At 44.0% G+C, this 27764-nt stretch overlaps 1 protein-coding gene across 1 annotated transcript; it reads right to left on the reverse strand.

Moving 5' to 3' along the window:
• Positions 1 to 5565: 5565 nt before the first annotated feature.
• Positions 5566 to 25465, reverse strand: OTUB1 (OTU deubiquitinase, ubiquitin aldehyde binding 1). Its single transcript, XM_030219869.1, has 7 exons — positions 25332 to 25465; positions 22262 to 22323; positions 21979 to 22077; positions 19966 to 20084; positions 6570 to 6654; positions 6112 to 6306; positions 5566 to 5945 (listed from the first exon to the last, which is right to left on the reverse strand). The coding sequence occupies exons 1-7, from the start codon at positions 25381 to 25383 to the stop codon at positions 5748 to 5750; spliced, it is 810 nt and encodes a 269-aa protein (XP_030075729.1). The 5' UTR covers positions 25384 to 25465; the 3' UTR covers positions 5566 to 5747.
• Positions 25466 to 27764: the final 2299 nt, after the last annotated feature.

Below are 27764 nucleotides of genomic sequence, written 5' to 3' on the forward strand. Positions count from 1 at the left end.
CTAGTATTTTTGGAAAGCGTAAACAGACGCATTACATCTACCCGTCCCACTCCACTCATTATTTTATAGACCTCTATCATATCTCCCCTCAGCCGCCTTTTCTCCAAGCTGAAGAGCTCTAGCTACTTTAGCCTTTCCTCATAGGGATGTCATCCCATCCCCTTCATCATTTTCGTCGCCCTTCTCTGCACCTTTTCTAATTCCACTATATCTTTTTTGAAATGCAGCAACCAGAATTGAATACAATATTCGCGGTGCGGTTGCACCATGGAGCAATACAAAGGCATCATAACATCCTAATTTTTGTTTTCCATTCCTTTCCTAATAAAACCCAACATTCTATTTGCTTTCTTAGCTGCAGCAGCACACTGAGCAGAATGTTTCAACGTATCATCAACCATGACACCTAGATCCCTTTCTTGGTCCAAAACTCCTAACGTGGAACCTTGCATGACGTAGCTATAATTCGGGTTCCTCTTTCCCACATGCATCACTTTGCACTTGCTCACATTAAACGTCATCTACTACTACTTATCATTTCTATAGTGCTACTAGACGTACGCAGCGCTGTACACTTGAACATGAAGAGACACATCTGCCATTTAGACGCCCAGTCTCCCAAGGTCCTCTTGTAATTTTTCACAATCGTCCCGCAATTTAACAACTTTGAATAACTTTGTGTCATCAGCAAATTTAATTACCTCACTAGTTACTCCCATCTCTAGGTCATTTATAAATATGTTAAAAAGCAGCAGTCCCAGCACAGACCCCTGGGGAACCCCACTAACTACCCTAACAGAGAGTAGGATTAAATGGTCAGTATTCTCAATGTTTAATCCTACCCTCTGTTTTCTATCTTTTAACCTGTTTTTAACCCACAATACAACACTACCTCCTATCCCATGACTCTCCAATTTCCTCTTGAGTCTTTCATGAGGTACTTTGTCAAATACCTTCTGAAAATCCAGATACACAATATCAACCGGCTCACCTTTATCCACATGTTTGTTCACCCCTTCAAAGAAATATAGTAGATTGGAAGGCAAGATTTCCCTTCACTAAATCCATGTTGACTTTGAGGCATATTTTCAAAGCACTTAGCCTTCCAAAGTTCCATAGGTTTCTATGGAACTTTGGAAGGCTAAGTGCTTTGAAAACATGCCTCTTTGTATCATTAATCCATGCTTTTGTATATGCTCTGTAATTTTGTTCTTAATAATAGTCTCTACCATTTTGCCCGGCACCGATGTCAGACTCACCGGTCTATAATTTCCCGGATCTCCTCTGGAACCTTTTTTAAAAATCGGTGTTACATTGGCCACCCTCGATTTTAAGGCTAAATTACATATTACTAACAATAGCTCCGCAAGCTAATTTTTCAGTTCTATCAGTACTCTGGGATGAATACCATCCGATCCAGGAGATTTGCTACTCTTCAGTTTGTAGAACTGCCCCATTACATCCTCCAGGTTTACAGAGAATTAAGTTTCTCCGACTCGTCAGCTTCGAATACCATTTCTGGCACCAGTATCCCACCCAAATCTTCCTCGATGAAGACCGAAGCAAAGAATTCATTTAATCTCTCCGCTACGGCGGCTTTGTCTTCCCTGATCACTCCTTTTACCCCTCGGTCATCTAGCGGTCCAACTGATTCTTTTGCCGGCTTCCTGCTTTTAATATACCTAAAAAAATTTTACTATATGTTTTTGCCTCCAACGCAATCTTTTTTTCGAAGTCCATCTTAGCCTTCCTTATCAGCGCTTTGCATTTGACTTGACATTCCTTATGCTGTTTCTTATTATTTTCCGTCAGTTCCTTCTTCCATTTTCTGAAGGATTTTCTTTTAGCTCTAATAGCTTCCTTCACCTCACTTTTTAACCACGCCAGCTGTCGTTTGGTCTTGCGTCCTCCTCCAGAGGCTCACGTAACAGACACAGCCAAAAAAGGAGTGGGAACAGGCTCAGGCACTTCAAAACAGACTAGAGACTCTCGATATGTAATTTCAAACTTTTATTCGATGATGACTCAACACGGTACCATGTTTCAGCACATACGTGCCTGCTTCAGGAGTCGTGTTAGATATGTTTGACAATCACAAATATTTTCGGCGCTGTATCTTTAGAATGTGATCAAACGGGCTTTAAAAAGACCATTAATGGATTTAAGGAGTAGTATCGCTTTCAGTTCTACAAGCGACACTACTCCTTAAATCCATTAACGGTCTTTTTAAAGCCCGTTTGATCACATTCTAAAGATACAGCGCCAAAAATATTTGTGATTGTCAAACATATCTAACACAACTCCTGAAGCAGGCACGTATGAGCCGAAACTTAATACCATGTCATCAGCTTAGTATGGATCATAACAGTGCTATTTACTGAATCTGGACCTTGTTTTAAAATTTGTCTTGATGCTGAATTTGTTATCCACGCAGACAGAAGAATGAAATAGTTTAATCTGGACACCCATGCCAGACTTGAGTGTCCTGCATGCAGCAGGGATCAACCTTCTGCATTTATTCCTTTTTCTGCTCACTGCTCTCACAATGAGCCATCCTACCTGCACACTCGTATCCTTTGAACTCCAGCAGGGTTTCCCTCTACTGATTTTATACTCTTCCCCTTTCTCTGGGGTCTTTCCCTAGTATCTACTCCTCAGTACTTGAAAGAACACCTTCTCTGTCACACTACACCTTTCATCACTCAGCCCAAGCTCACTGACTTGCTTCCACTTCAGATACACAGAATTCCAGAGTTCTGTCCCCATCATCATCCCTACCTCACCGCTCCCCTTCGGACACTGCAGCATTCCACAGTTCAGTCTCTACTACTGTACCTGCCTCGCCACTCCCCTTCAGATAACTGCAGTTTTCTTTCTGCTGTCACCCCTGCTTCACCACTCCTTCACCCGCCTTCAGACACTGCAGAATTCCACAGTTCTGTCTCTAATATTGCCCCTGCCTTGCAAATCCCCTTCAGACACTGCAATATTGAACACTTTTTGTTTTTTTGTTACATTTGTACCCCGCACTTTCCCACTCATGGCAGACTCAATGCGGCTTACATATTATATACAGGTACTTATTTGTACCTGGGGCAATGGAAGGTTAAATGACTTGCCCAGAGTCACAAGGAGCTGCCTGTGCCTGAAGTGGGAATTGAATTCAGTACTCAGTTCCCCAGGAACAGAGTCCACCACCCTAACCACTAGGCCACTCCTCCACTCTTTCCAGTCACCCTTGCCTCGCTGCTCCCCTTCAGACACTGTAGAATTCCAGAGCTGTGTCCTTGTCACTCCCCTTCAGACACTGTAGAATACCACAGTTCTGCTGCACTAGCGCCCCTGCCTCGCCGCTGTCCTTCAGACACTGTAGAATTCCACAGGCTTGTTTCCACTATCGCCCCTGCCTCACTAGTCTCCTTCAGACAATGTAGAGTACCACAGTTCTCTCTCTGCCATCGCCCCTGCCTCACTATCCTTCAGACACTGCAGAATTCCAGTTTTGTTTCCACTATCGCTCCTGACTCACCGCTCCCCTTCAGACACTATAGAATTCCAGACCTCTATCCTTGCCACTCCCCTTCAGACATTGTACAATACCACAGTTCTCTCTCTGCCATCGGACCACACTCCTTCAGGCACTGCAGAATTCCACAGTTCTGTCTACACCATCACCCCTGCCTCACCACGGTCCTTCAGACACTGCAGAATTCTAGTTCTGTTTCCGCTAATGCCCCCCCACGCCTCTCCCCTTCAGACACTGTAGAATTCCAGACCTCTGTCCTTGCCACTCCCCTTCAGACACTGTACAATACCACAGTTCTCTCTCTGCCATCGCACCACACTCCTTCAGGAACTGAAGAATTCCACAGTCTGTCTCCACCATCGCCCCCTGCCTCACCACTGTCCTTCAGGCACTGCAGAATTCTAGTTCTGTTTCCGCTAACGCCCCACCACGCCACTCCCCTTCAGACACTGTAGAATACCAGTTCTGTCTCCGCCATTGCCCCTGCCTCACCACTCCCCTTCAGACACTACAGAATTCCAGTTTTGTTTCCGCCATCACCCCTGCCTCACCACTCCCCTTCAGACACTGTAGAATTCCAGAGCTCTGTCCCTGCCACTCCACTTCAGACAGACACTGTAGAATACCACAGTTCTCTCTGCCATCGCCCCTGCCATCGCCCCTGCCTCACCGCTCCCCTTCAGACACTGTAGAATTCCACAGCTCTGTCCCTGCTATCGCCCCTGCCTCGCCACTCAAGCTGGTTCTCTACAATTTCTGTTTTCAAATGTATTTTGCTAGCTCACCTTGCCTTTCTGCCTGCCCTGACAAACTCAATTATTCGCTTAAGTTTCAAGCCATTTTAATTCCTTTTAATTTGCATTGAAACAAGCTCCCACTACGGTTAACTTTCATTCCATTAAATTTTTCCTCTAATCCTCTCTTTTATTCTTTCTTTTCCTGCAGGTATATTGCAGGCTACAGCTACATCTCAATTAGTTCCAATACCAAAAAAAATACAGCGATTCTGCAGCACATTGCCAAGGGAAGGACTGGGTTAGACTCCTGAACTGGATCTTCAGGCTTTTTTTGTGGGGGTACTTGGGGGTACTGAGTACCGACACCTTTTCTATTGTCTTCTAAAATTGACTCATGGTCCCCAAGTTTTAATGAAAGAGCTCAGGCTCTACACACCAATTCTGCCTTGTCATATGATTCTGTGACTGATTGCAGGGTGCCTGGCTATTGTAGTGGGGGGGGGGGGGGGTCCCTCAGTGATCACCCCACCCTGAAGGGTGGCCCTGGCATTTGAGTACCGGCACCTTTTTTCACTAGAAAAATGCACTGGATCTTCCATTCCCTGGGTCAGCTAGGGAAGGCAGTGCTCACAACCCCTTAGGAAAGTTTCCCTCTTTGCTCAGTGGTGACAACTAGTGGTCAGATACAGGTACACACACAGCAGGACCTCAATACAGCAACAGTCTGTGTCACTTCTGAACAAGTACTGTCACTGTAGCAGCTGCAGTGTATTGGGGGGGGGGGGGGGGGGGAGGGGAGGCTTACAACAAAAGAGGAAAGGCTCATGACACAGTAGCCCAAGAAAGGCTTCATCTGATTGAAATGGAAGTCCAAGGGAGCAGATGATTTTTTTTAAACCCTTTAAACTAAATAATGAGCCATTTGTTCTTTGCTTGCAAACTTTACCCAAGGATTTCTGGCTTGAGGTGGTGAGATCCACTTTGGAGAAGATATATACCTATACCTTAGACAGGAGAACCTCCAACATACCAACTGTGACCACAAGATTCCTGTCATACTGCCTCTCTGAAGCCTGGTAGACAAAACAAACAGGGGAAAGCAGGAACGAGCACTGGCTTGTCTAGAGAGGACGGCATAGGTTTACAATGCCTTTGTACTCCCAACAATTCCTGCCTCTCCCCCCCCCCTCCTTCTCCGGGCCCCTGGCAATCCCACTCCATGTCCTAACAGAGGTTCATCAGTGATGTATGTCCAGCACCCCATCCCAACGATGCCCAGATTAAAACAGAGCACACCACAGATTGCACCAGGGTCCCTTTAATAAAATCTGAAAGGCAGAATAACAAAGGACAGAGAGAACAAATTATAAAAGAAAAAGAAAGAAAAAATTCTTACCATTTACAACCACAAAAACTCTGTACAGCTCTAGCAGTGTATCCCAGGGTGGGGGGTGGGGTGTGTATGTGCGCAGGAGGGCAGGTGCCTATTTATAAAGGATGTCATAATGGCCCGGCCGGTACAATAAATAGACGTTGGGGACCGAACCCTCAGGGAACACATGATGGTTGGTGGCACCCCCCTCGCCACGATCCATATACTCTACTAGGATGGAGACATTCAGGGCCTGTGCCAGTGCAATGATGTGAATGTGGTCACTCTCCTTCGCCATCGGCTCCACTTCCTGTGTCAGAGGAAGAAGACGACATAGGATTAATAACACAACAAGACACAAGGCTGTTGCTAAATGCCTTTTATAAACATGCTCCTGAACGTTCTCTTTCTAAAAACAGTGCTATATCCTCATGCATCCCACAGTCACCCTTTTCTCTTTCCCTTCTTGGCCTCACCTGCTGACAGAACTCCTTCACTGTCCTGCCACCCTCAATAAAATGCTGAAAGAACTGGTGCTCCCGCTGCAGATAGCCTGAGGTCAGTAGCCGCAAGTACACCACCAAGTAGTCTGAGATGCTCTGGTCGTTGAAGGCTCCCAAGATGTCGGAGATGGAGCTGCGCTTCTCGACCAGCTCAATCAGGTCCATAAACTGTCAGAACAAAAAAGTGGTTGGGAATGGGGATCCTCTAGTCCATTCATCTGCTGCTCTCCTAACCTCACTTTCCTGCAAGATTTCCTGAGAGTTTAAATCTTATTTATTTATTAGGATTTATTTACTGCCTTTTTGAAGCTTAGTCAGTAGCTACACAACATACCCAACAGTTTTGGGGTTACTGTAGATAAATGGTCCAGAGTCCAACCTCCCTTCCCACTACTGCTCTCCAGTGCTCCTATCCCAGCTCCAATGCTCACCGTGTTGTGGAAATCCTCAATGGTAAATTCTGTGAAGCCCTGAGTCACCAGATCTTCTTTGCTCTTAGCAGATATCTCTTTGAACCTTGTGATGGGAGGAAGAGAGCAGACAAAAATAGGAACAGCTAAAAGATCACCACCAAATCTCTCTCCAGCAACTGTGCTCACCTACACAGGAAAACAGGTCAGACACACATCTGTGTTTGCATTATCTACAGCAAACCTTTTGTGTACTGGCCCCAGAGAGAAAGAGGGTTTTACTTGTTTGTTTGGGGTTTTTTTTAATCAAATTTTCTTCTGCCTCAAGGAAACTATGGGCAAGAGAAGGCTAAAGTTTGAGTATAAAAATGAGCCTCTATACAGCATTGAGCACAAACTCACAAGCTCAAGAAAGAAAAAAAATCTGTCCCTGGAGAGTGGAAATGGAATGCAAAGCTCGTTCTGTTTTCTCCCTCTAGGACTATCATTCTGGTGTCATTCCTCTCGAGATCTTATGGAATGTCTGCTCTATTTCCTATCTTCCTGCCATCTTTCTCACATTCCCTCTATCTTCTAGTTCCGAGGCCTGGCTCTGTACGCTGTATTTTTTTTTTCTTTCATAACCAGTTCTCCCCTAAGGACACTGCTTCAGCTGCTGCCCTCTCACAAACACTCTGTAGGCTGCAATTTAGGTTCGCTTCTACCCCTCCATCTGACTTCAACCCATTCCTCTTCAATCCTGTGCCTTGTCTTCCCTTTGAGACACCCAAATATCCCACCACCATTTCCAACTTTAACTAGGTCAAGACAGATCTTAATCTCTTTCCTCCCAAACCCACTTTCTCCTTTTTGTGTCTTAATTCTCCCAGTCAGCTTGCAACCCTAGTCTCTACTCGCATCCAGAACAGTGTCTCACTATGAACTAAACAAATAACCAAAACACATCACACACTACATCAGAGTACACACAACAGTGCTGCAAACTGAACTCACAAAACAATATACTTCATTACACTCTTCAATGAATTTGACCTCAACAGGCACAACAGACGTCAGCGGCGATTCGTTTCATTTAAGCATACACACAAGCCCATAATCATTTAAATTTCTACTTGTATACTTTTGAACTTTAGTACATTTGACAAAGAAATAATCACACTTATCTTGACAATGCACAGGACCCAGACACTGTATCACCAACAAGCGGCATATTTCACATCTGCTGTCTCAAGGGTGTGGTCCAGGAGTGTTTAAAATTGCATTTGAGCATTGCACTGAACGCCAAGTCCTGAGGCTATGGATGAAACAGGACTTGGCATTCAGGGCAATGTTTAAGTCCAGTTTAAGCAATACCAGACCACACTCTGAGGCAGCAGATGCGAAACATGCCACTTGTTGGCGATCCAGTGTGTGGGTCCTGTGCATTGTTGAGATTATTTGGTTTGTCAAATTTACTAAAGTTCAAAAGTATGCAAATACAAATTTAAATGAATATGGGCACAAAAGACCGATGAGGAGGCAGGTGACCTATGGGCTTGTTTGTATGTTCATATGAAACGAATCACCGCAGAGGTCTATTGTGCTAGTTGAGATCAAACACAATAAAGAGTGTGATGAAGTATATGGCTTTGTTGGGTCTGGAAGTAATTTCAGTATTTTCCCCGCAATCGCTTAAGTTGACCTTTAATTGGATATATATTACAAGGCATCAGGTCTCCACCAGTGTGGTATAGCCATAAACTCTCTTTTAAATCACATTTTCCAAAACAGTTTTTTTTTAAGAAAGTAAAGCAGCACCGTTTCAAACTCTAACATTAAGCTTTCTGCTTCTTAAAAAGAAACTTAAAATGATGATTTTAGAGGTAGCACTTGAGATGGGTAATAACGAGACGTGCTTTGTACCAGGTGTTCCCTCTCAATTAGAGCACTACCGAATACGAATACCAAATACGAGTAACAGGCACTGAGCTCTAACATTACAAACAATAAAAGAAGCAACATGAAATCAGAGATCAAGTGTTTATTTCAGAAGGATTTAGCAAAATAGAGCACCAGATTATTTGTATCAAATTTAAGTCACTATTCAGTCGAATACAAATGATGTATTTGGGCCCGAATTGAATTCAAATATTCAGTTTAGCCCTAATCTCAATACACCCAACTGTAATGATTTAAATACCCAGTTAAAGTGATGAAAATCTACTCATCACAGTGAGTTCTAGACACCAGACATACCTGGAACATATTGGAAAAAGGCAGAGCAGTCTAGTGAGCCTGAAGAACAGGGGGCACAGCCACAACAGGTTATGCCACGCAGCTAAATTCTGGCCAAAATTAAAAGGCGCTCCAAGCCAACCTTTTCCAAGGCCTCTTTGTCAAAAATCTGAATTCAGGTATAAAAGGGAAGTTGACGGGAATGTATCAAAGCTGATAAACTGGAGCATAGGTGTCTGGCACACAGGACTGGGAGATTTGAGCTGCTAACTCACTGCCACACCCCAGGAGAAAATAATCAACCAATACTTTAATGGAGGGATTGTGAGGGTCCTGGAGAAACGAAGGCAGTGACCCACTGACATCTATACAGTTATCTGGAGATAAAAAATTTCCCTTGGCAAAACTGCCCACAATTGCCACATTGCAGAAGAGATGGTTCCCAGAGCAATTTTAATTAAATTTAATAAGCATCAGACAAGGAACAGTGACATGGATGAAATTGCTGCATGAAAAGATCAGTTCCACCTGCTTTATCTAGCTCAACCGAGTACACAGTATGGTGGGGAGGGCAGAAAAGTTTAATTCCTTTGAAGCAGCTATGGACGTTTAGAAAACAATTGGAAAGGATGAGAAAAGGTGGTGTTGCGCATTTGCAGGTGCTTTGTCCTCCACATGTAAAATAGAGTGGCAGAAGATTAGGTGATAAGATAAGAATGGTAACAGCATCATTTACTGCGTGTTCCTGAGGACCAACAGCTTTGTCAGCATGTACGGCTCATTGACAGCAAGCTTAAGGCTAGCCACATGGAAGATGGCTGGATGGAAGGCCATCCACAATATGCAGAAACTAGTCTGTCGAAGATTCAGGTGTGCTCTGCTTCTGAGACAACTGAAGGGCTAGGAAAGCTTTGATGACCTGGCAGCAGGACACAGGAGAGTCTACATGAAGTGTTTTGTTGTCTGTTTCATCATTTTAATGGTGTAGATAAAGAATGAAACAGACTGAAGAGGAGCCAGGCAGCAGAAACGGAAAGACTGGAAGTGGATTCTTTTCCTTTTAAAAACACAGGAACACGATGGCCCATGAAGTATGCCAAACTGCAGCATCCACTATCTTCTCCTCTCCCTAAGTGATTCCATGTGCCTGTACCATGCTTAAATCCTGCTAATACAGTTCAAAGCGGGTAACAAAGCAAGGCAAACCAGAGCAAACCTCTGGGATATTATTAAAAGTAATAATGGAATCTAATTAAAATTAAACATTATTTTAAAAGAATCAATTTCTGGAACAATAAGGTTTTAAACTTTTTCCTAATCATATATGAATGGGAGGAAAAGAATATCTCAGCAAGTTCTTTCCAAGCGGCTTGGAATGCCTCCACCGGGAGGCTAATTCACGCATCCACCACCCTATCCATAAGTATTTCCTTAAATTACTCCTGAGTCCCTAACCTCTTAACTTCATCCTATGCCCTCTCATTCTGGAATTTTCCTTCATTTGAAAAAGGCTCAACCCCTGTACATTAGTGCCATGGAAATATTTTAACGTATCTATCATAGCTCCTCTCTCCCGCCTCTCTTCCAGAGTATACATATTGAGGTCCCCATATACGCTTTATGATAGAGACCAGTGACCAATTTTGTAGCCACCTTCTAAAAAGATTCCATCCTGTTTATATCTTTTTGTAGTTATGGTCTCCAAGATTGCACACAGTATTCTAAATAGGGCTTCACCTGAGACTTATATAATGACACTATCATTTTTTTTTTTTGTTACATTTGTACCCCGCGCTTTCCCACTCATGGCAGGCTCAATGCGGCTTACATGGGGCAATGGAGGGTTAAGTGACTTGCCCAGAGTCACAAGGAGCTGCCTGTGCCTGAAGTGGGAATCGAACTCAGTTCCTCAGTTCCCCAGGACCAAAGTCCACCACCCTAACCACTAGGCCACTCCTCCACTCCATCTCTTTTTCTACTGGCCATTCCTCTCCCTATGCACCTGAGCATCCTTCTGGCTTGACCGTCGCCTTTGCTACCTGTTTTGCCACCTTAAGATCATCAGATACAATCACCCCCCAAGTCCCGCTCTTCTTTCATACACAGAAGCGCTTCACCTCCCTACTATACCGTTCCTTTGGATTTTTGCAGCGCAGGCCATTTTTCGGCGCACCATAGTAAAAGGACCCCTTAGTGACCTCAGTCAAGTCATTTCACCTTCAGTTGCCTCCTCTGACCAATACCTAAGGCATAGATCCTACAGTGACTGACTGGATCAGAAACTGACTGGAAGGCAACAAAAGGCAGCGGTAAATGGAGCTGACTTGAGGAAAAGAGTGCTTGCTACCAGTGGTATACCACAGGGATCAGTCCTTTAACTGGTGCTTTTCAATATTTTGTAAGTGACACTGAAGAGAACCACGATGTCACTTACAAAAATAGTGAAACAAACCGGACCCAGGATCAATCCCTGTGGCACACCACTTGGTGTAGTGTCTCTTTCCTCAGAGTGAACTCCATTTACTGCTACCCTTTGTTGCTGTCAGGAAAGGTTTGTTCTTTTTATGGTCCTTAAAGGTGTGGACAACATAATGAGAGATACAGCAAAGCTTAAGGAATAGCCTAGAGCAGTCGTCCCCAAACCCGCTGTCCTGGGGGAACCCCAGCCAATCAGGATTTCAGAATATCTGCAATGAATATTCATGAGATTGATTTCTATGCACTGCTTCCACTGCAGATAAAAAACAACAAAGCAGTGGAATCAAATGTATTTATTGTTCCAATAAATACATTTGATTCCACTGCTTTGAGGGTATTGTTCCAATAAATACATTTGATTCCACTGCTTTGTTGTTTTTTATCTACTGTTTTGTAAGCAGTTGTGTGCCTTTTTGTTTTTTTTCTACTGCTTCCACTGCATACAAATTTCTCTCATGTATATTCAGTGTGGATATCCAGAAAACCTGCTGGCTAGGGTTCCCCCTGGACAGGTTTGAGAATCAGTGGTCTAAAGTTTGGCAGCTGTGATTTAATGGAGGGTGGACCAATCCTTGAGGGCCGCAACCCAGTTGAGCTTTCAGGATTTCCATAATGAATATACATATCATCTACTTGCATACAATGGAGGCAGTTCATACAAATAGATCTCATGCATATTCACTGGAGAAATCCTGAAAACCCAACTGGGTTGCGGCCCTCAAGGACCAAGGTTGCCAACCCATGATTTAATGCTTAAAAAAATGTAGAGTCATGAACTGAAAACCCCCCAAAGGAGCAGTACAGAATTGGGGGGGGGGGGGGGAAAGAACTACTCCACTCAGGATTTTATGGGTCTCTATCATCTCTCTCCCATCAGCCATCTCTTCTCCACAAAAATACAGGATATGATCAAAAGGTCCTACTTCTTGAAGGCAGAACCAGCATAAATTAGAGGCAGAGAGAGGGTTTAACTTTGTGAAGTTTGACTTAGGTCCAAATTATGGTGTGAACAATGAAAAACCGAGAGACTGGGTGAGGGAGACTAAAAGACTATCTATTTAAAGCCACCAAACCATCCCCGTTGTTTTCACACAGCTCAGTACTAAATTTGTATATCTATGAGGGAAAGTCCAATAAAAACCCTAAAACTAAGAAACTAGAAAGTGGCAGATGCCAACGAATGGCACCCAATGTGTTCTAGCTTCATGAAATTAGCATGCCAAGGTTTGAAACAGTTAGCAACTATTGACATCTGATGTACCATGAAAGTGGGAGTTTGCATAAAGAAAATAATTCTTGGGCAGCCATGATGAAGGATTTGACAGTCCATATCACATTGGTCTATCATATCGACTGTAAAAAGCAAGGGTGGTTGTTATATAATGGGAACTGTTGTGACTGAGACCATTACCGAGAAGCAATGTGGAGAGCAGAAAGTATGGGCTGAGTATTAAAGGGAAGATGAGCTTAGTGCTTATCAGAAGGTGAGGTAAAGCAATGCGTGAGAGATTTTTCTATTATCACCCACTCTGATGGGGTATTGAGCCACAATGCTCTTATCCATAAGCTTTAGCTTCTGTAGGACTTTTCAAATTGTTGTTTTTTCTTTTTTTTTGGGGGGGGGGGGGGGGTGTTGCCATAAAGATAAGTTATAACCTTACCTATTTCACTAAAAAAAACTAAGAGGAAAGATAATGAGAATTATTTTTAAAATATACAGATTTTATTTGTAGGGGGGCAGGGGGACAGTGGTTAATGATATATTTATAGTCACCAGACATCCAAACCAAGAGAGATAAAAAGACCAGTTAGGGAGAGCTTTGTGAATGTGTGTATCAGTATGAAACCAATCAGCAATCACCTGGAAGAGTTTATTTTATACCCAGAAAATACTGAAGATCTATTTATCAGAGCTACAGGGATTATGAATTTCAATAAGTGTCAGATATGCTTTTAAGGAGTCTGTATACGCTGAGGACATAATGGTATGTTTCAAAGAAATACAAAAACAATGAATGAGTTGGCAGATTGGTAAAATCACTAACTACCCCCCCCCCCCCCCCCGAATATTCAGCGCTATTTAACCAGCCAGGAGCGGATCCTGGCCGGTTAAATAGCGCTTAACCGGCCATCTGTGAATATTCAGCAGGAGATAGTCGGTTATCTCCTGCTGAATATTCCCAGTCAGCGCATCACCAGCTAAATTTGGTGACCAAATCAGGCCGCCAAAATAGCAGGCCCATCTTTGGCCGGTTTAAATTTAACCAGCCAGCGCTGAATATTGGCTCTGCCGGTTAAGTTTAAAGCGGCCAAAATTATACCAGATATTCAATGCCGGTCACCAGAAACAGCCCAGCATTTAAAACCCGGGCTTCACTGCCAACCGTGGGATTTATCCAAGCTGCCTCCCGAAATCTGAATATCGGCCCCTAAATGTTCAAGGGTTATATCATACAAAACAGAAGACAAAGGGCATCCTTGACAGGTACCTTGCAAGAGGAAAAAAGATAACAACTGTATATTTTGATAATAGTAACCAAAGGGGGACTAAATAAGATGCTGACCATATTTAAAAAGCTAGGCTCCGAACCAAACCAAGTTCACATTTCAAACAAATAGTCCCTCTGAACTCTGTCAAAAGCTCTTTCTGCACATAGCGGAAAATTTAGGAATTAATGTTTTTTGCTAAGTGTAAAATGTAAAAAAAATTTAAAAAGTCTGGCATTGTCTGAAAAAAAATTTATTTCTCATAAAATCTGTCTGATTTATGTGGATCAATTTGTCTAATACTGGTTAAAGTTTGTTAGCTGCTACTTGGGCCTCAATTTTACAGTCTGTGTTAATCAAAGCAATGAGTCTCAAGGACTATCACAAGGGCCTCTGCAAAAGTATCTTCCATATCTGATGATTTTAATGTGCTTCTGGGATCACTTATAGCACCATTCTACTCAATGTCTTTATGTCTATTACAAATTTTATATACTGCCTGGCTTCTTCAAATCACAGCGGTTATCAATAAAAATATAGAATATTTAAAAAGAAAAGAACTCCAGTGATTAAAATAGGAAACACCTACAACACTCAAAGAATTTTTATGTTCATAACATCCATCTCTACACAATTGTAGACTTATCACTAGAACCTCACCTCTACTTCCTCAAACACATCAAAAGCTTCACAAAAAAAAAATAACTAAGGGGTCCTTTTACTAAGCTGTGGCAAAAGGGGGCCTGCGCCGGTATCAGTGTGTGTTTTTGACGCGTGTTGCTGAGGCCTCCTTTTTATGTTTCAACATTTTTATTGATGACAATTCAAAAGTAAACACTTATACAAGGATAAAGATTATTCAAGAATATCATGTCATCAAACTTTTAACCATTTAACCCCACCCCACCCCTTATTAATTAGCATATAACAAGTTCCTGAAGGGTAAGATAGTGTTACTCATTTACTCACAATCCTCAACCGGAAACATGTTTAAAACCAAACCCGGAAAAACATACAAACATCAAATTCCCCCTCAAGCTATTTGTCAACCCCCCCTTCCCCCCCAACCCAGTTCCCTTCCACATCCCCTAAACACAAGGCTAAACTGCGGCGCCTCTCACTCACCGACTACCAAACAACAAACAAACAAAAAAGACGGCTGAGGCCCCCTTTTACTGCAGCAGGTAAAAGGCTGTTAAAAAAAACAAAAAAGAAAAGAAATGGCTGTTTGCAAGTGAAGCATTTGCCACGTGGCCATTTCGGGGGGGGGGGGGGGGCAGCACTTACTGCTGCCCACTGAGGTGACGGTAAGTGCTCCCGTGCTATCCCAGAGGTAACTGGGCAGCCTGTGGCACTGCCCGATTACCACCAGGTAAACACTGGTGCTACAAAAATATTTTTGTAGCACCGGAAATGGTGCATGCTGGGGGTGGGAACTACCGCCAGGCTGCTGTGGTAGCCCGGCGGTGCTTCTGATTTAGTGAGCAGTAAGCCGACAATTGGGCTTACTGCTGCGTAGTAAAAGACCCTGTTAGAAGGACACAAAGATTTACAACAGAGTGGACACCCCCGAGGGATTAGACAGCATGAGAAATAATCTACAAAAATTAGAAGCTCAGGCTAATGCTTTGCAGTTAAGCTTTAATGTGAAGAAAAATAGCGTAATGCATCTGGGCTGTATGTGATAGGTGAAGGGCCTGATATGCTCTGACCAGGAAAGAGACCTTAGGATGATCCGAGGATCTCAAGGTGGCAAAACAGTGTGTCAAAGCAGTGGCCAAGGCAGCAGGATGCTTGGCTGCACAGAGATCAAAGGTGCCCACATCCACCCAGGATCAATCCATTATTCACTTACACATCTGGCTGCACAGAGAGGCATAACCAGCAGAAGGGAGGTGGGGATAATGCCTCTTTACAAGGTGTTAGTGTGGCACCATTTTGGACTACAGTGTTCAACTGTGAAGGCCATATTTTGCTAATGATATAAAAAGACAAAGCAATTCCGAGAAAGGCAGCCAAAATGGGATGGGTCTGCACCAGATGTATGAGCGAAGACTTGAAGATCTGAATAGTATACCCTAGAAGAGAAGAGAAACAGGGGGAATAGGGTCCAGACATTTATATTTAAATAGCACTTAATAGCACTGCCTTTCACGGGAAAACCAAAGCGTTCACATTCTGAAAATATACAAAGTCAGAAAAGAAAGGATCACCAATTGGAAGGTATTAATGAACAAAACATCTCTTTGACAAAGATGGGGAAGTTATAGGACTAAAAGTTTCACCAGGATTACTTTTTCTCAAAAAGGATACTGGATTCCTGAGATACTCCCAGTGGATATAGTGGGAACAAAACTGTGACACAATTCAAAAGGTTGTGGGATGAACACAGAGGATCCCTATGGAGCAAAAAAAAAAAAAAGGAATCAAAGCAATACTTCAAAATAGACAGAGACGGGGATAACCTGCATGAAGCGGCAGGTACAACCCTCGACAAAGGCACAGACGGGGGTAACCTGAACGGAGCAACAGGTACAACCCTCAACAAAGACAGAAATGGGGGTAACCTGCACGGAGCGGCAGGTACAACCCTCAAACAGCGGCAGGTACAACCCTCAACAAAGATAGAGACGGGGGTAACCTGAACAGAGCAACAGGTACAACCCTCAACAAAGGCAGAGATGGGGGTAACCTATATGAGGTGACAGGTACAACCCTCAACAAAGGCAGAAATGGGGGTAACCTGCATGGAGCGGCAGGTACAACCCTCAAACAGCGGCAGGTACAACCCTCAACAAAGACAGAGACGGATGTACCATGCATGCCCTGCACAAAGCAACAGGTACAACTCTAGCCACCTTACAGAGCAGACAAGATGGATCATACTGGTATTTATCTGCCATCTCTTCCTATTAAAGTGGCCAATAGATAGAAAAGGCAATGGCAAAAGCCAGATGGATGCTTAGGTGCACAGGGAGAGGAATGGCTAGCAGGAGAAAGATAAAAAGGAAAAGTGTGAAATGAACCACTGACTCCAGAACAAAAAGGTCAATCAGGATACTTGAGAAGACTTACTGTTCAAAGACCCGACACAGTACTGTTTCGGCCTGTGGCCTGCCTCAGAGGTCTTTTTTCAATAAATGAATTTTAGTGTCTCCAATGTAAAATCTTTTCAGTCAGTAATACAATGGGTTGGTCTTAAAAAAGACCTTTGGAGAGCTGTTGCAAAACTTTTGATCAATTAGGCACTTCCGTGGTCCATTTCCCACTTTCCTTTGTTTCTCTTTGTGGGATCTCAGAGTTCTCCAATTTGTCAGATTTCTGCTGAAACTTACCAGCAGGAGAAAGGTGACAGTGCCTCTGGTAAGATCTCATTTAGAGTACTGTGTACAATTCTACAGATTGCACCTTCAAAATGATATAAACAGGATGAAGTCAGTCTAGAGGGCGGCGACTAAAATGGTAATGGTATTTGTCACGAAGAATATAGGGACAGACTCAAAAATCTAAACATACATATCCTGGAGGAAAAGTGGGAGAGGGGAGGTACAACAGAAACATTTAAAAGATTTAAATACCTCTAAGATACAAATGCATGAGAGCAGAGCCCAGCAGGAGGCAAGACTGTTTCAACGGAGGCTCTGGAATGAGGGATCACGAGATAAAGGTGTAAGGGTAATCTAAGGAAGTATTTCTATACAGATATGGTGGCAGATATGAACGATACAGAACTCCTCAGAATCATTTCAATCAGGACTGGCTCAAAGCAAACACATTTTCTTCTGCAGTGATCCTGTTTCCGAAAGGTTTTTAAACTCATGTTCTACAAGCTGAGATTTACTGGGGAACACTGGTTATGTTTTATTTCCATTAAAAATCAATAAAAACTTCAGAGGGGACCAGACAAATTGTTTACTTGGGGTAGCAGAAAACCTAGAACTAAGCTCTGTCTTTAATAGTGGGATTTCAGAGTAGTTAGAGCTGCATGACATCCCCTTATACAGAGCCAGTGAAAGGGTTGTGAGCACCCTAGGCAAACCTTCAACATTACCTCCCTGACTTCCCCAATTCATTTTCAGTCCCCCTCCCCCACAAGATTTTGATAATTCAACTCAATCATGATCATCATACAAGTATGAACTGATGGCTCTTTTGAGTTTATGTGGCTGCCAAGACCTATTATTTTGCTTTGTCTGCAGCTGCTCTTCACTACCCCCAAGAAGCTGCTGCCCTAAGCAACTGCCTAGGAGTGGAAGAGTAGCCTTATGGTTAGGGTAGTGGCCTGAGAACAAGGGGTACTGGGTTCAGTTCCCAGTGCAACTCCTGGTGATTTTGGGCAAGTCACTCAACCCACAATTGCCCCAGGTACAAAATAAAACGCTTTCATTGGAACCACAAAGGCAGTAATATCAAATGTTATCCCCTTTCCCCTTGTCTAATTGCCTCTGGGTTCTTCCAAATCCAGGCCTTCAGCTCATCTGAGGCCACCACTGGAGGTAATGAAAAGGATGAGTGAATTGCATAACACATTGGCCAGGGAAACTGGGTATGCTTCTAATGAGGAAGATTCATATCAAATTCTAAGCTGTTTATGGAAGTGTTTAGCTTTGGCCAATATTATTGAATAGTAATACCAGATTCAAAAGAGGGCTTAGCTCACCCTTGCAAAAAAACACCACACTGAATTAACAGAAAAGATGTGGAAAGACGTTTTATACATGTGCCCTCATTTTTTTTGACTATTCAAAGTAAAAGGCTTTACAAAATACATAACTGGTGTGATCGCCCCAGGAGATACAAGAATTTGTATATTTTTATCTGTATCAATTCAGGAGGAGAGGGGATAGGCCAAACAGCAGAATCAAACAGCTGTTTTGCTGGGTTATGAAGTTATATTACCAAATTGGTAAAGAGAGATGTCCCAGCAATGAAAGAATGGTACCACCAGCTTTTGAAAAGATGATAAAGGTATTATGTGCTGCTGTCATTCTGGGAGCTGGTCACTCAGTCTTTGAAAGGTCAGGGTAAAATTAAGACTTGTTCTACCAATACAACTGAGCAGGGATGGGGGAGAGTGAAAGGAATTTGCTTTTAGATTTTGGAAAGGTGAACTGGACCGATGTAGGAATATGAAGATTGATGTTTTCTTGACAAACTGAGCATGCTTATCTATGAAGTAGCTTGAGCTGGGGCTCTGGCAATTGTTATATGCTGCAGACCATGAGATATTATACAATTAAAAACAGCAACTTCTGTATTTTATTATGTTATACAGCACTTTGAACAGCCTTACTAGTGAAGCAGCCTAAACATTCAATAAAATGAACCTGCTGCCACTTGTCTTTCAGTTTATCTGAATGCAGTTTTCACCTCTGCTATGTGTAGTTTCTCTCTCTACAGCATCAGATATGCCCCTTCTTTTCTAACTACCACAATCTTTATCCACTCTCTCCATTTCCTGCTTAGTGTGCTGCAACCTGCTCCTCCAGGTCACTTAGTGAACCATACAACTCCTCTTCCTCTGCGACTACCTTACATTGGCTCGCCTTGCGCTTCTGCGAACAGATCATGCTTCTCTCACTTACAGGTACCAAAACCATATGAATATAGGCCTATGTACTTCAGAAGCCCAATAAAGCAATTTCAGAACAACTCAACTTCCATTAATAATATCTACAGACCTCAGCGGTGCCCCTCACTGGTGGCAAATGCATTGAGTCTCGCTGGTTTACAGTTTGCCACCAGTAAGGGGCACCACTGAGGTAAACAGATATTAGTAATGGAAGCTGAGTTGTTCTGAAATCTCTCATTTACCCGTGCATTCATTCTACAGCCTTTCATTACTCTCATCTTCCCTAAACTGCCTTCATGATCCCTTTCCCTCCCTGCTGTACTACGTGCCTGAACAGCCTTCCTAAGTTGCTGCATCAATGCTCCTCCTCTGCCTATATTCATGTCCTGCCTCAGTTTGCTTTTAAATCTTCTTAAGTCCTGGTTCCCTGTATTGATGATCTTAACCACATTTCCTGTAATAAATATACTTCCTGCGGATATTGACTAGTCTGTAAGCCCCAGAAAACAGGGATTGTCTCCTATGTGTATGTCTAGTGGAGTTACAGAAATGACATGTGAATGAGTTGATCTTGTTGGGCAGACTGGATGGACCATATAGGTCTTTATCTGCCGTCATTTACTATGTTACTATGACATGTAGTCTTTACATTAGGGAAGAGCTTACCTCTGCAGCTCCTTGCTGTCATCCAGTAGGGCTTCCAAATGAGAAAAGCCAAATGCCCGGTAAAAGCAGTTACCATCTGGGCGCGTCTTTCGAATGTATGTATACTTTTTGTGCAAATCCTGATGAGACAGAACAAGACAAAAAAAAATTGGAGTAAGGGTGAATGAAAGTTCTCTCCCTGGCTCTCTCTCATGCAACACTGGATCATGGGTTCTCAACCCAGCCATCAGTTTTCAAGATAGCCACAATCAATATACATGAGATAAATTTGCAAACAGTGGAGGCAGTGCATGCAAATTTATCTCATGCATGTTCATTGTGGATATTCTGAAAACCTGACTGGCAGGGTTTGCCCCAAGAACTGGGTTCTGCACTGGAGCTTTTCATGCTCCCAAATTCTACCTATACATAGGAGCAGCAGCAAAGCATCACTTGACCCACCCTGTCTGCCAGAGGATAACTACCACCAAAGCACAGCAGATCATTCTATCCAGATCTCTGCACCATGATTATCTTACGTGAAAGTTTGGAAATGCAGCTGTGGGCTCTGTATCCAGTGGAATCGCTCACACAAGCAATCTTTCACAACCTCTCCACACCTGAAATTTCAGCAGAAATCCAGGCCAAAGTATCAGCCTACATGTCTGACATTGTTACCTGGATGTCTCCCCGCCATCTGAAACTAAATATGACCAAGACTGAGCTTCTTATTTTTCCCCCTAAACCAGCCTCTCCTCCTCCCCCACTCTCTATCTCTGTGGATAACACTCTCATCCTCCCTGTCTCATCAGCTCGTAACCTTGGGGTCATCTTCAACTCCTTCTCAGCACATATTCAACAGACTGCTGAAACCTGTCATTTCTTTCTCTATAATATCACCAAAATTCGTCCTTTCCTTTCTGAGCACATTACCAGAAACTTATCCACACTCTTATCACCTCTCGCTTTAGACTATTGCAACTTGCTTCTCACAGGTCTACTACTACTACTACTACTTAACATTTCTAGAGCGCTACTAGGGTTACGCAGCGCTGTACAAAATAAACAAAGAAGGACGGTCCCTGCTCAAAGGCGCTTACAATCTAAAGAACGAAATGTCAAGTTGGGCAGTCTAGATTTTCTGGGCAGAGGTGAAGAGGTTAGGTGCCGAAGGCGACATTGAAGAGGTGGGCTTTAAGCAGAGATTTGAAGATGGGCAGGGAGGGGGCCTGGCATATGGGCTCGGGGAGTTTGTTCCACGCGTGGGGTGAGGCGAGGCGAGGCAAAAAGGGCGGAGGCTGGAGTTGGCGGTGGTGGAGAAGGGTACTGAAAGAGGTCTCCCTCTAAGCCATCTCTCTCCCCGTCAATCTGTTCAAAATTCTGTTGCACAACTTATATTCTGCCAGTGTCTGCTCATATTATCCCTCTCCTCAGGTCACTTCATTGGCTCCCTATCTGTTTCCGCATACAGTTCAAACTCCTCTTATTGACTTACAAATGCATTCACTCTCCACTCTTATCTCTCCCTACACTCCTCCCCTGGAACTCACATCTGCCATCTGCACCTTTCTCCTCCACTGCCAACTCTAGGTCAAGCTCCATCTCTGGCCGTCTTCAAATCTATGTTAAAAGTCTGCTTTTAACTCCTAACCCTTACTCACTTGTTCAGTACCCATGTTTTATCATTCCCACCTTAGTAATTCCCTTATCCCTTATTTGTCTGTCCTAATTAGATTGTAAGCTCTCTCGAGCACGGACTTTCTCTTCATGTCCAGTGTACAGCGCTGTGTAAGTCTAGTAGCGCTATAGAAATGATAAGTAGTAGTAGCAGTAACCATATCCAGGATGCGTTTTTTTATGGATCCCCCCCCCCGAAATCAAGAAGCAAAACAAAACATGCTGCATGAAAGACCTGAACTACTGAAGCACAGGATGACTGTTCATATCAGAGCCCTTGTTTCTTTTCATGGCTCAGGACAATGCCCCCCCCCCCCCCTTCCCCTTTAGTTTGCGAGAGCAAGACTGAGAACTCACCTTGATTTTCTGTTGATAGATTTCATCGTCCACTGCATACTCTTTATATAGGACAGACAGTTCCAGCCTCTCAGACACCAGTGCATTCTGGACCGCAATCTGCCAGGTAGGAGACTCAAATGACCTTCCACTGCTTAATCTCCCAGCCCCCAATAAACAAAACCAGGTGCCCCTAAAATTTACAAGCCCACTTCGTACACTCCTAGTTCTTCCTCAATTCAATGCCACAAAGCAACTGGGTCAAAATGAAAGCTCTCACCTCAGCCATAAGCTCCCACCTTACCTCTTGCTGAATACGATCCTGCTGGGCCATTATAGCTTCATCATATGCAAGGCAATTCACTCCTGCACAAAAAAAAAGTCTCATGTAGGACATTTAAGGGGCTGGAGCAAAGAAGCGATCATGCAAGGGAACACAGCCCTGGGATCAAACAGCACAGCTTTGTGACCAAGAAGACCAGCAGGTCTAGGCAGCCCACTGTCCCTGCCTGGGAGACAAGCCTAATCTGAAACACACACTCAAACAGACCCATCATGATGAAAGATAGATGGGCAAAAGGCAGACAAAACAAAAGTTCCTGTTTTAGAAAACAGAGGGGGCAAAGTCCACCCTGTTGACACATTGTTCCTGTTTTTTTTTGGGGGGGAGGGGGGTAGAAAAGGGCAACCTTCACTATGTCTGAAGGTTAGGGGATCATTATGGGGGTTCTACCTCCTTTCCGGAGGAAGGATTTGGGGGGGGGGGGGGGAGGAGGCCAAGGGATTTCACAGATGAAGAGGGAAGCCTTGATCCATTCTCCCACACAGAAGGGTAGATAGCAAAGATCTGTATCCCAAAGAAAGAGGGATGGGAAAAGCAATGTCTTGGAAGGGTATAAAGAGTGGATGAGTAAATCCCTTGGTCATGAGGAAACAAATGAGTGGGGAGAGAAGGCACTGTACCCCAGACAGGGTTATGTTATTGATGGAGGTTAGAAATGGGTTTGTCATTAGTGGAAAGGCACAGACAGGCTTATGTTACAGGGATGTAAATGTCACTATGTTTATGGGCACTGTTTGGGGGGAGGGGGTAGACAGTTATGTTGTTGGAGAGGTTAGTACATGACAATTATAGCTAGTGCGGTGGGGGGAGTGGAGATTATAGCTTGGAAACTGAAAAAAGGATTCACAATTGGAGGACTCAAATAGATGTGTGCTTTAGTTGGGAGTACATGCAGGAATTATAAGGGGAGGAGGGTTGGTAACTGGGTTATGCTATAGGAGGAGAAACTTGGTGCATGTGGGTTACAGCTGGGGCTATATACATGGTTTTACTATTGGGGACTGGTAGGTGAGATTATGTTATTGAGGACTGGAACATCTATCCCTCTGCCTGTCGGCGTACTGCAGGGTTTTGTTTTGTTTTTTGTTACATTTGTACCCCGCGCTTTCCCACTCATGGCAGGCTCAATGTGGCTTACACGGGGCAATGGAGGGTTAAGTGACTTGCCCAGAGTCACAAGGAGCTGCCTATGCCTGAAGTGGGAATTGAACTCAGTTCCTCAGTTCTGTTCTGGGTCCCCTCCTCTTTTCTATCTACACTTCTTCCCTCAGTTCATTAATCTCATCCCATGGCTTTTTCTACCATCTCTATGCTGATGACTCCCAAATCTACCTATCTACCCTGATATCTCACCTTGCATCCAAACCAAAGTATCAGCATGCTTGTCTGACATTGCTGTCTGGATGTCTCAACGCCACCTGAAATTAAACATGACCAAAACCGAGCTTCTCATTTTTCCCCCCAAACCCACCTCCCCGCTCCCCTCATTTTCTATTTCTGTTGATGGCTCTCTCATTCTCCCTGTCTCTTCAGCTTGTAACCTTGGGGTCATCTTTGACTCCTCTCTCTCCTTCTCTACTCATATCCAGCAGATCGCCAAGACCTGTCGTTTCTTTCTTTACAACATCCGTAAAATCCGCCCCTTTCTTTCTGAACACTCTACCAGAACCCTCATCCACACCCTTGTCACCTCTCGTTTAGACTACTGCAATCTGCTTCTTGCTGGCCTCCCAGTCGGTTCAAAACTCTGCTGCCTGTCTCGTCTTCCGCCAGGGTCGCTTTACTCATACTACCCCTCTCCTCAGGTCGCTTCACTGGCTCCCTATCCGTTTTCGCATCCTGTTTAAACTTCTTCTACTAACCTATAAATGTATTCACTCTGCTGCTCCCCAGTATCTCTCCACACTCGTCCTTCCCTACTCCCCTTCCCGTGCGCTCCGATCCATGGATAAATCCTTCTTATCTGTTCCCTTCTCCACTACTGCCAACTCCAGACTTCGCTCCTTCTGTCTCGCTGCACCCTACGCCTGGAATAAACTTCCTGAGCCCCTACATCTTGCCCCATCCTTGATCATCTTTAAATCTAGATTGAAAGCCCACCTCTTTAACATTGCTTTTGACTTGTAACCACTTGCTTCTACCTACCCTCCTCTCCTCTTTCCTCTACACATTAATTGATTTGCTTGCTTTATTATTTTTTGTCCATTAGATTGTAAGCTCTTTGAGCAGGAACTGTCTTTCTTCTATGTTTGTGCAGCACTGCATACGCTTTGTAGTGCTATATAAATGCTAAATAGTAGTAGTAGTAGATTATAGTTGGGAGTGTATACAAGATTATTGGGAGGGGGCAACCACAGTCCTCAAGGATCACAATACAGTTGAATTTTCCAAAATTCCAAAATGAATATACATGAGATGGATTTGCACGTAGTGCTGCCATTGTATGAAAATAGATCTCATGCATATTCATTGTAGAAATCCTGAAACCCAACTGGTCCCTCGAGGACCATGGGTGTCCACCCCTGTTACTGGGAAAGCAATAAAGTTATATTTTGGGGAGAGGGAAGGACAGAAAGCTGGTGGATGTGGGTTACAAATGACAGTCTATATGGGAGAGAGGTGGTACACTGTGTTGTTATTGGGAGTATGGTGGAGGACTTGTGAATGTGGGTTATAGCTAACAATGTATATGGTATTATTGGAGGGAGGTGATACACAGAATTATGTTACTGGCTGGGTGATAAGGCTGTAGTTTTTCCAGGGGGGGGGGGGGAGACTTGTGGATATGGGCTGGGTGTGTACACGTGATTATATTATTGAGGTTATGTTATGGAGGGTTGGTGAATATGGCTCATGTGGTTACTGGGGAAGGAGGCTGATAAATGGGCCAATGCAACTGGGGGAGCGAGTAAATGTGGTTCTGTTGAAAGGATGGGATTATGGATCGTGGGGAATCCCAGCCGGTCCTTTGTTTCTTGAATCACCCTCCACCAGGCCAAGGCCTCTCCTTCCCCCTTCCCCATTTCGTTACCTTCTGAATCTCCCACCGTCTCCTGCGAGCGCTGCGCCTCCTCCGCCGCCATGTTTACCCGCCACCCTCCTCCCGCTCACCGGCCCGGGTCGCCCACCACCTCTCAGTGCCCGCAGCCGTGCGGGCCAAGCCTCGCTCTGAATTACCACGGCAACGCCCCACCTTCCCACTCTTCTTCTAGTAGCCAATTGGCACACGGCACCAGCCAAAGCTTCCGCCTCTCAGAACGAGGTGTGGAACGCAAAGGCCTTCCTGAGACAATGGCGCCCGCTTCTGGGGGTGATTTTGAAGTCAATTCATGTTTGTTTTTAAATAAATACAATTAAAATATGTCTCATGTCTACTTATACTTTTAATTCGTAGGGCTTCAAAAAATTACTCCTGGACGGGGAGAGCAATTAGGAAAAAGGTCCAGGTTTTTGATGATATAAAACTACAAATCCGTGCACGCACTGTGGCAAAACTTGAACTGCATCAACCCTTTCAAAGTGACAAAAGTAAAGTGAGATAGCAAAACCTAGTCACAGAACCAAAAAGTGACCCAGTGTAATATTTTTAGCTCAAGCTACGGTCACCAAAGATCCTCGACGATGCCCCTTTAATCCTGTAGTTGTTTTGTTTCAGACAGCACCAGCAATTCAGAGATGCCAAGACAGTTACCCAGTTCCAGGCTAGAGACGTTTTGGCCACTCCTGGTTTTGAATTCACATCCCAAAGCAGTGTTCGGAACATATAGCACTGATTTTGATGGGCTGGGCAGGATCAGACACTACAAATCCCACACTGCTTTGGGATGTGAATTCAAAACCAGGAGTGGTCAAACAGTCTCTAGCCTGGAACTGGGTAACTGTCTTGGCATCTCTCCTTAATGCACCAGATGGGGTGGTCAGAAATCGAGGACTCACAAAATTTCCAGCCTGGAACAAGCAATTTGGGGTATCTCTGCCAACTCTGCTTAGCTGGGTGCCAGGTCACAGGAGCCAGCTCATGTTTCAAGCAGGCATGTAGCCAGAAGCCCAGAACTCAGATTTGGGGGGGGGAGGGGGGAAACATTTTGCCACACCCACATACCTGAGCTACTACTACTTATCATTTCTATAGCACTACTAAACTTATGCAACGCTGTACACTGGACATGGAGACAGTCCCTGCTCGACATAGCTTACATCTAATTAGGACAAATAAGGGATAAGGGAATTACTAAGGTGGGAATGATAAAACATGGGTACTGAACAAGTGAATAAGGGTTAGGAGTTAAAAGCAGCATCAAAAAGGTGGACTTTTAGCCTAGATTTGAAGATGGCTGGAGATCTGATGTACCGGCTCAGGAAGTCTATTCCAAGCATATGGTGCAGCAAGATAAAAGGAATGGAGTATGGAGTTAGCAGTGGAGGAGAAGGGTGCAGATAAGAGAGATTTACCCAGTGAACGGAGTTCCCGGGGAGGAGTGTAGGGAGAGCTAAGAGTGGAGAGGCACTGAGGAGCTGCAGAGTGAATGCACTTGTAAGTCGATAAGAGGAGTTTGAACTGTATACGGAAATGGATAGGGAGCCAATGAGTCTGCCCTTACTCCTGCCTCCCTTCAACCTCAATTCATTTTTTTTTTTTATAATAATTTTTATTGACAAGAGGATTGTACACCAACAATAACATCCAAAAAGGAATCATGTACCAACAGTAACACTCCATGTGAGATTTACATATACAGAGAAGTACCAAAAGCCCACAGATCCAATCCAATTCACTGGTGTGCAAGCATATCTACAACGCATAGAATGTATTCTAAAATAAGAGTAGGAGAGATGGCATTAAGAAGGTGGGTGGGAATGGGATCAGAGGAACAGGTGGTACATTTTGAGGAAGAAAGGAGAAGTGTAGTTTCCTCAATAGTAACTTCAGGAAAGGAGGAAAGGGAATGAGGGGAAGGAGAGAGAGGAGAACGGACTAGTGGAGGGAGAGGTGGTGAGGTAGAGAAAGCAAGGTTTATCTTTTGAACCTTGTTGTGAAAGAATTCAGCAAGGGTCTGAGGAGATAATGAAGGGGGAGTTGGGGGAGGGGGCACCTTGAGGAGAGAGTTCAATGTGGTGAAGAGAAGTCGAGGATTAGAGCCAAGAGAGTTGGTCAGTTGGATATAATAATCCTGTTTGGCACGTAAAAGAGCAGATTGGAAGGAGGTCAGCATGAACTTAAAGTGTAAGAAATCAGCAAGGGCCCGAGATTTCCGCCAGAGGCGTTCGGCGGAGTGGGTACAGGAACGTAGGTAGCGGATATTAGAAGTCAGCCAAGGTTGGGGTTTTGTACGCCTTACAGGGCGGGTCATCAAGGTGCAAGAGTGTCTAAGGCAGAGGATAGAGTATTGTTGTAAGAAGAAACAGCCTCGTTGACAGACGTGGATGGTGCCACAGTAGAGAGGAGGTTTGAAACATGGGAGGA

This window comes from Microcaecilia unicolor, chromosome 11, assembly GCF_901765095.1.
Source record: "Microcaecilia unicolor chromosome 11, aMicUni1.1, whole genome shotgun sequence".
In the NCBI taxonomy this organism is placed as follows: domain Eukaryota; kingdom Metazoa; phylum Chordata; class Amphibia; order Gymnophiona; family Siphonopidae; genus Microcaecilia; species Microcaecilia unicolor.

What these genes read in the sequence shown, in the direction of transcription:
- OTUB1 (XM_030219869.1), bottom strand. Translation starts at nt 25,383, where the DNA reads ATGGCGGCGGAGGAGGCGCAGCGCTCGCAGGAGACGGTGGGAGATTCA. An exon ending in TCTATCAACAGAAAATCAAG is followed by an intron (nt 20,085 to 21,978) that starts GTGAGTTCTCAG and finishes CTGTCTCATCAG; the next exon opens with GATTTGCACAAAAAGTATAC. An exon ending in TGAAGGAGTTCTGTCAGCAG is followed by an intron (nt 5,946 to 6,111) that starts GTGAGGCCAAGA and finishes CCTCTGACACAG; the next exon opens with GAAGTGGAGCCGATGGCGAA.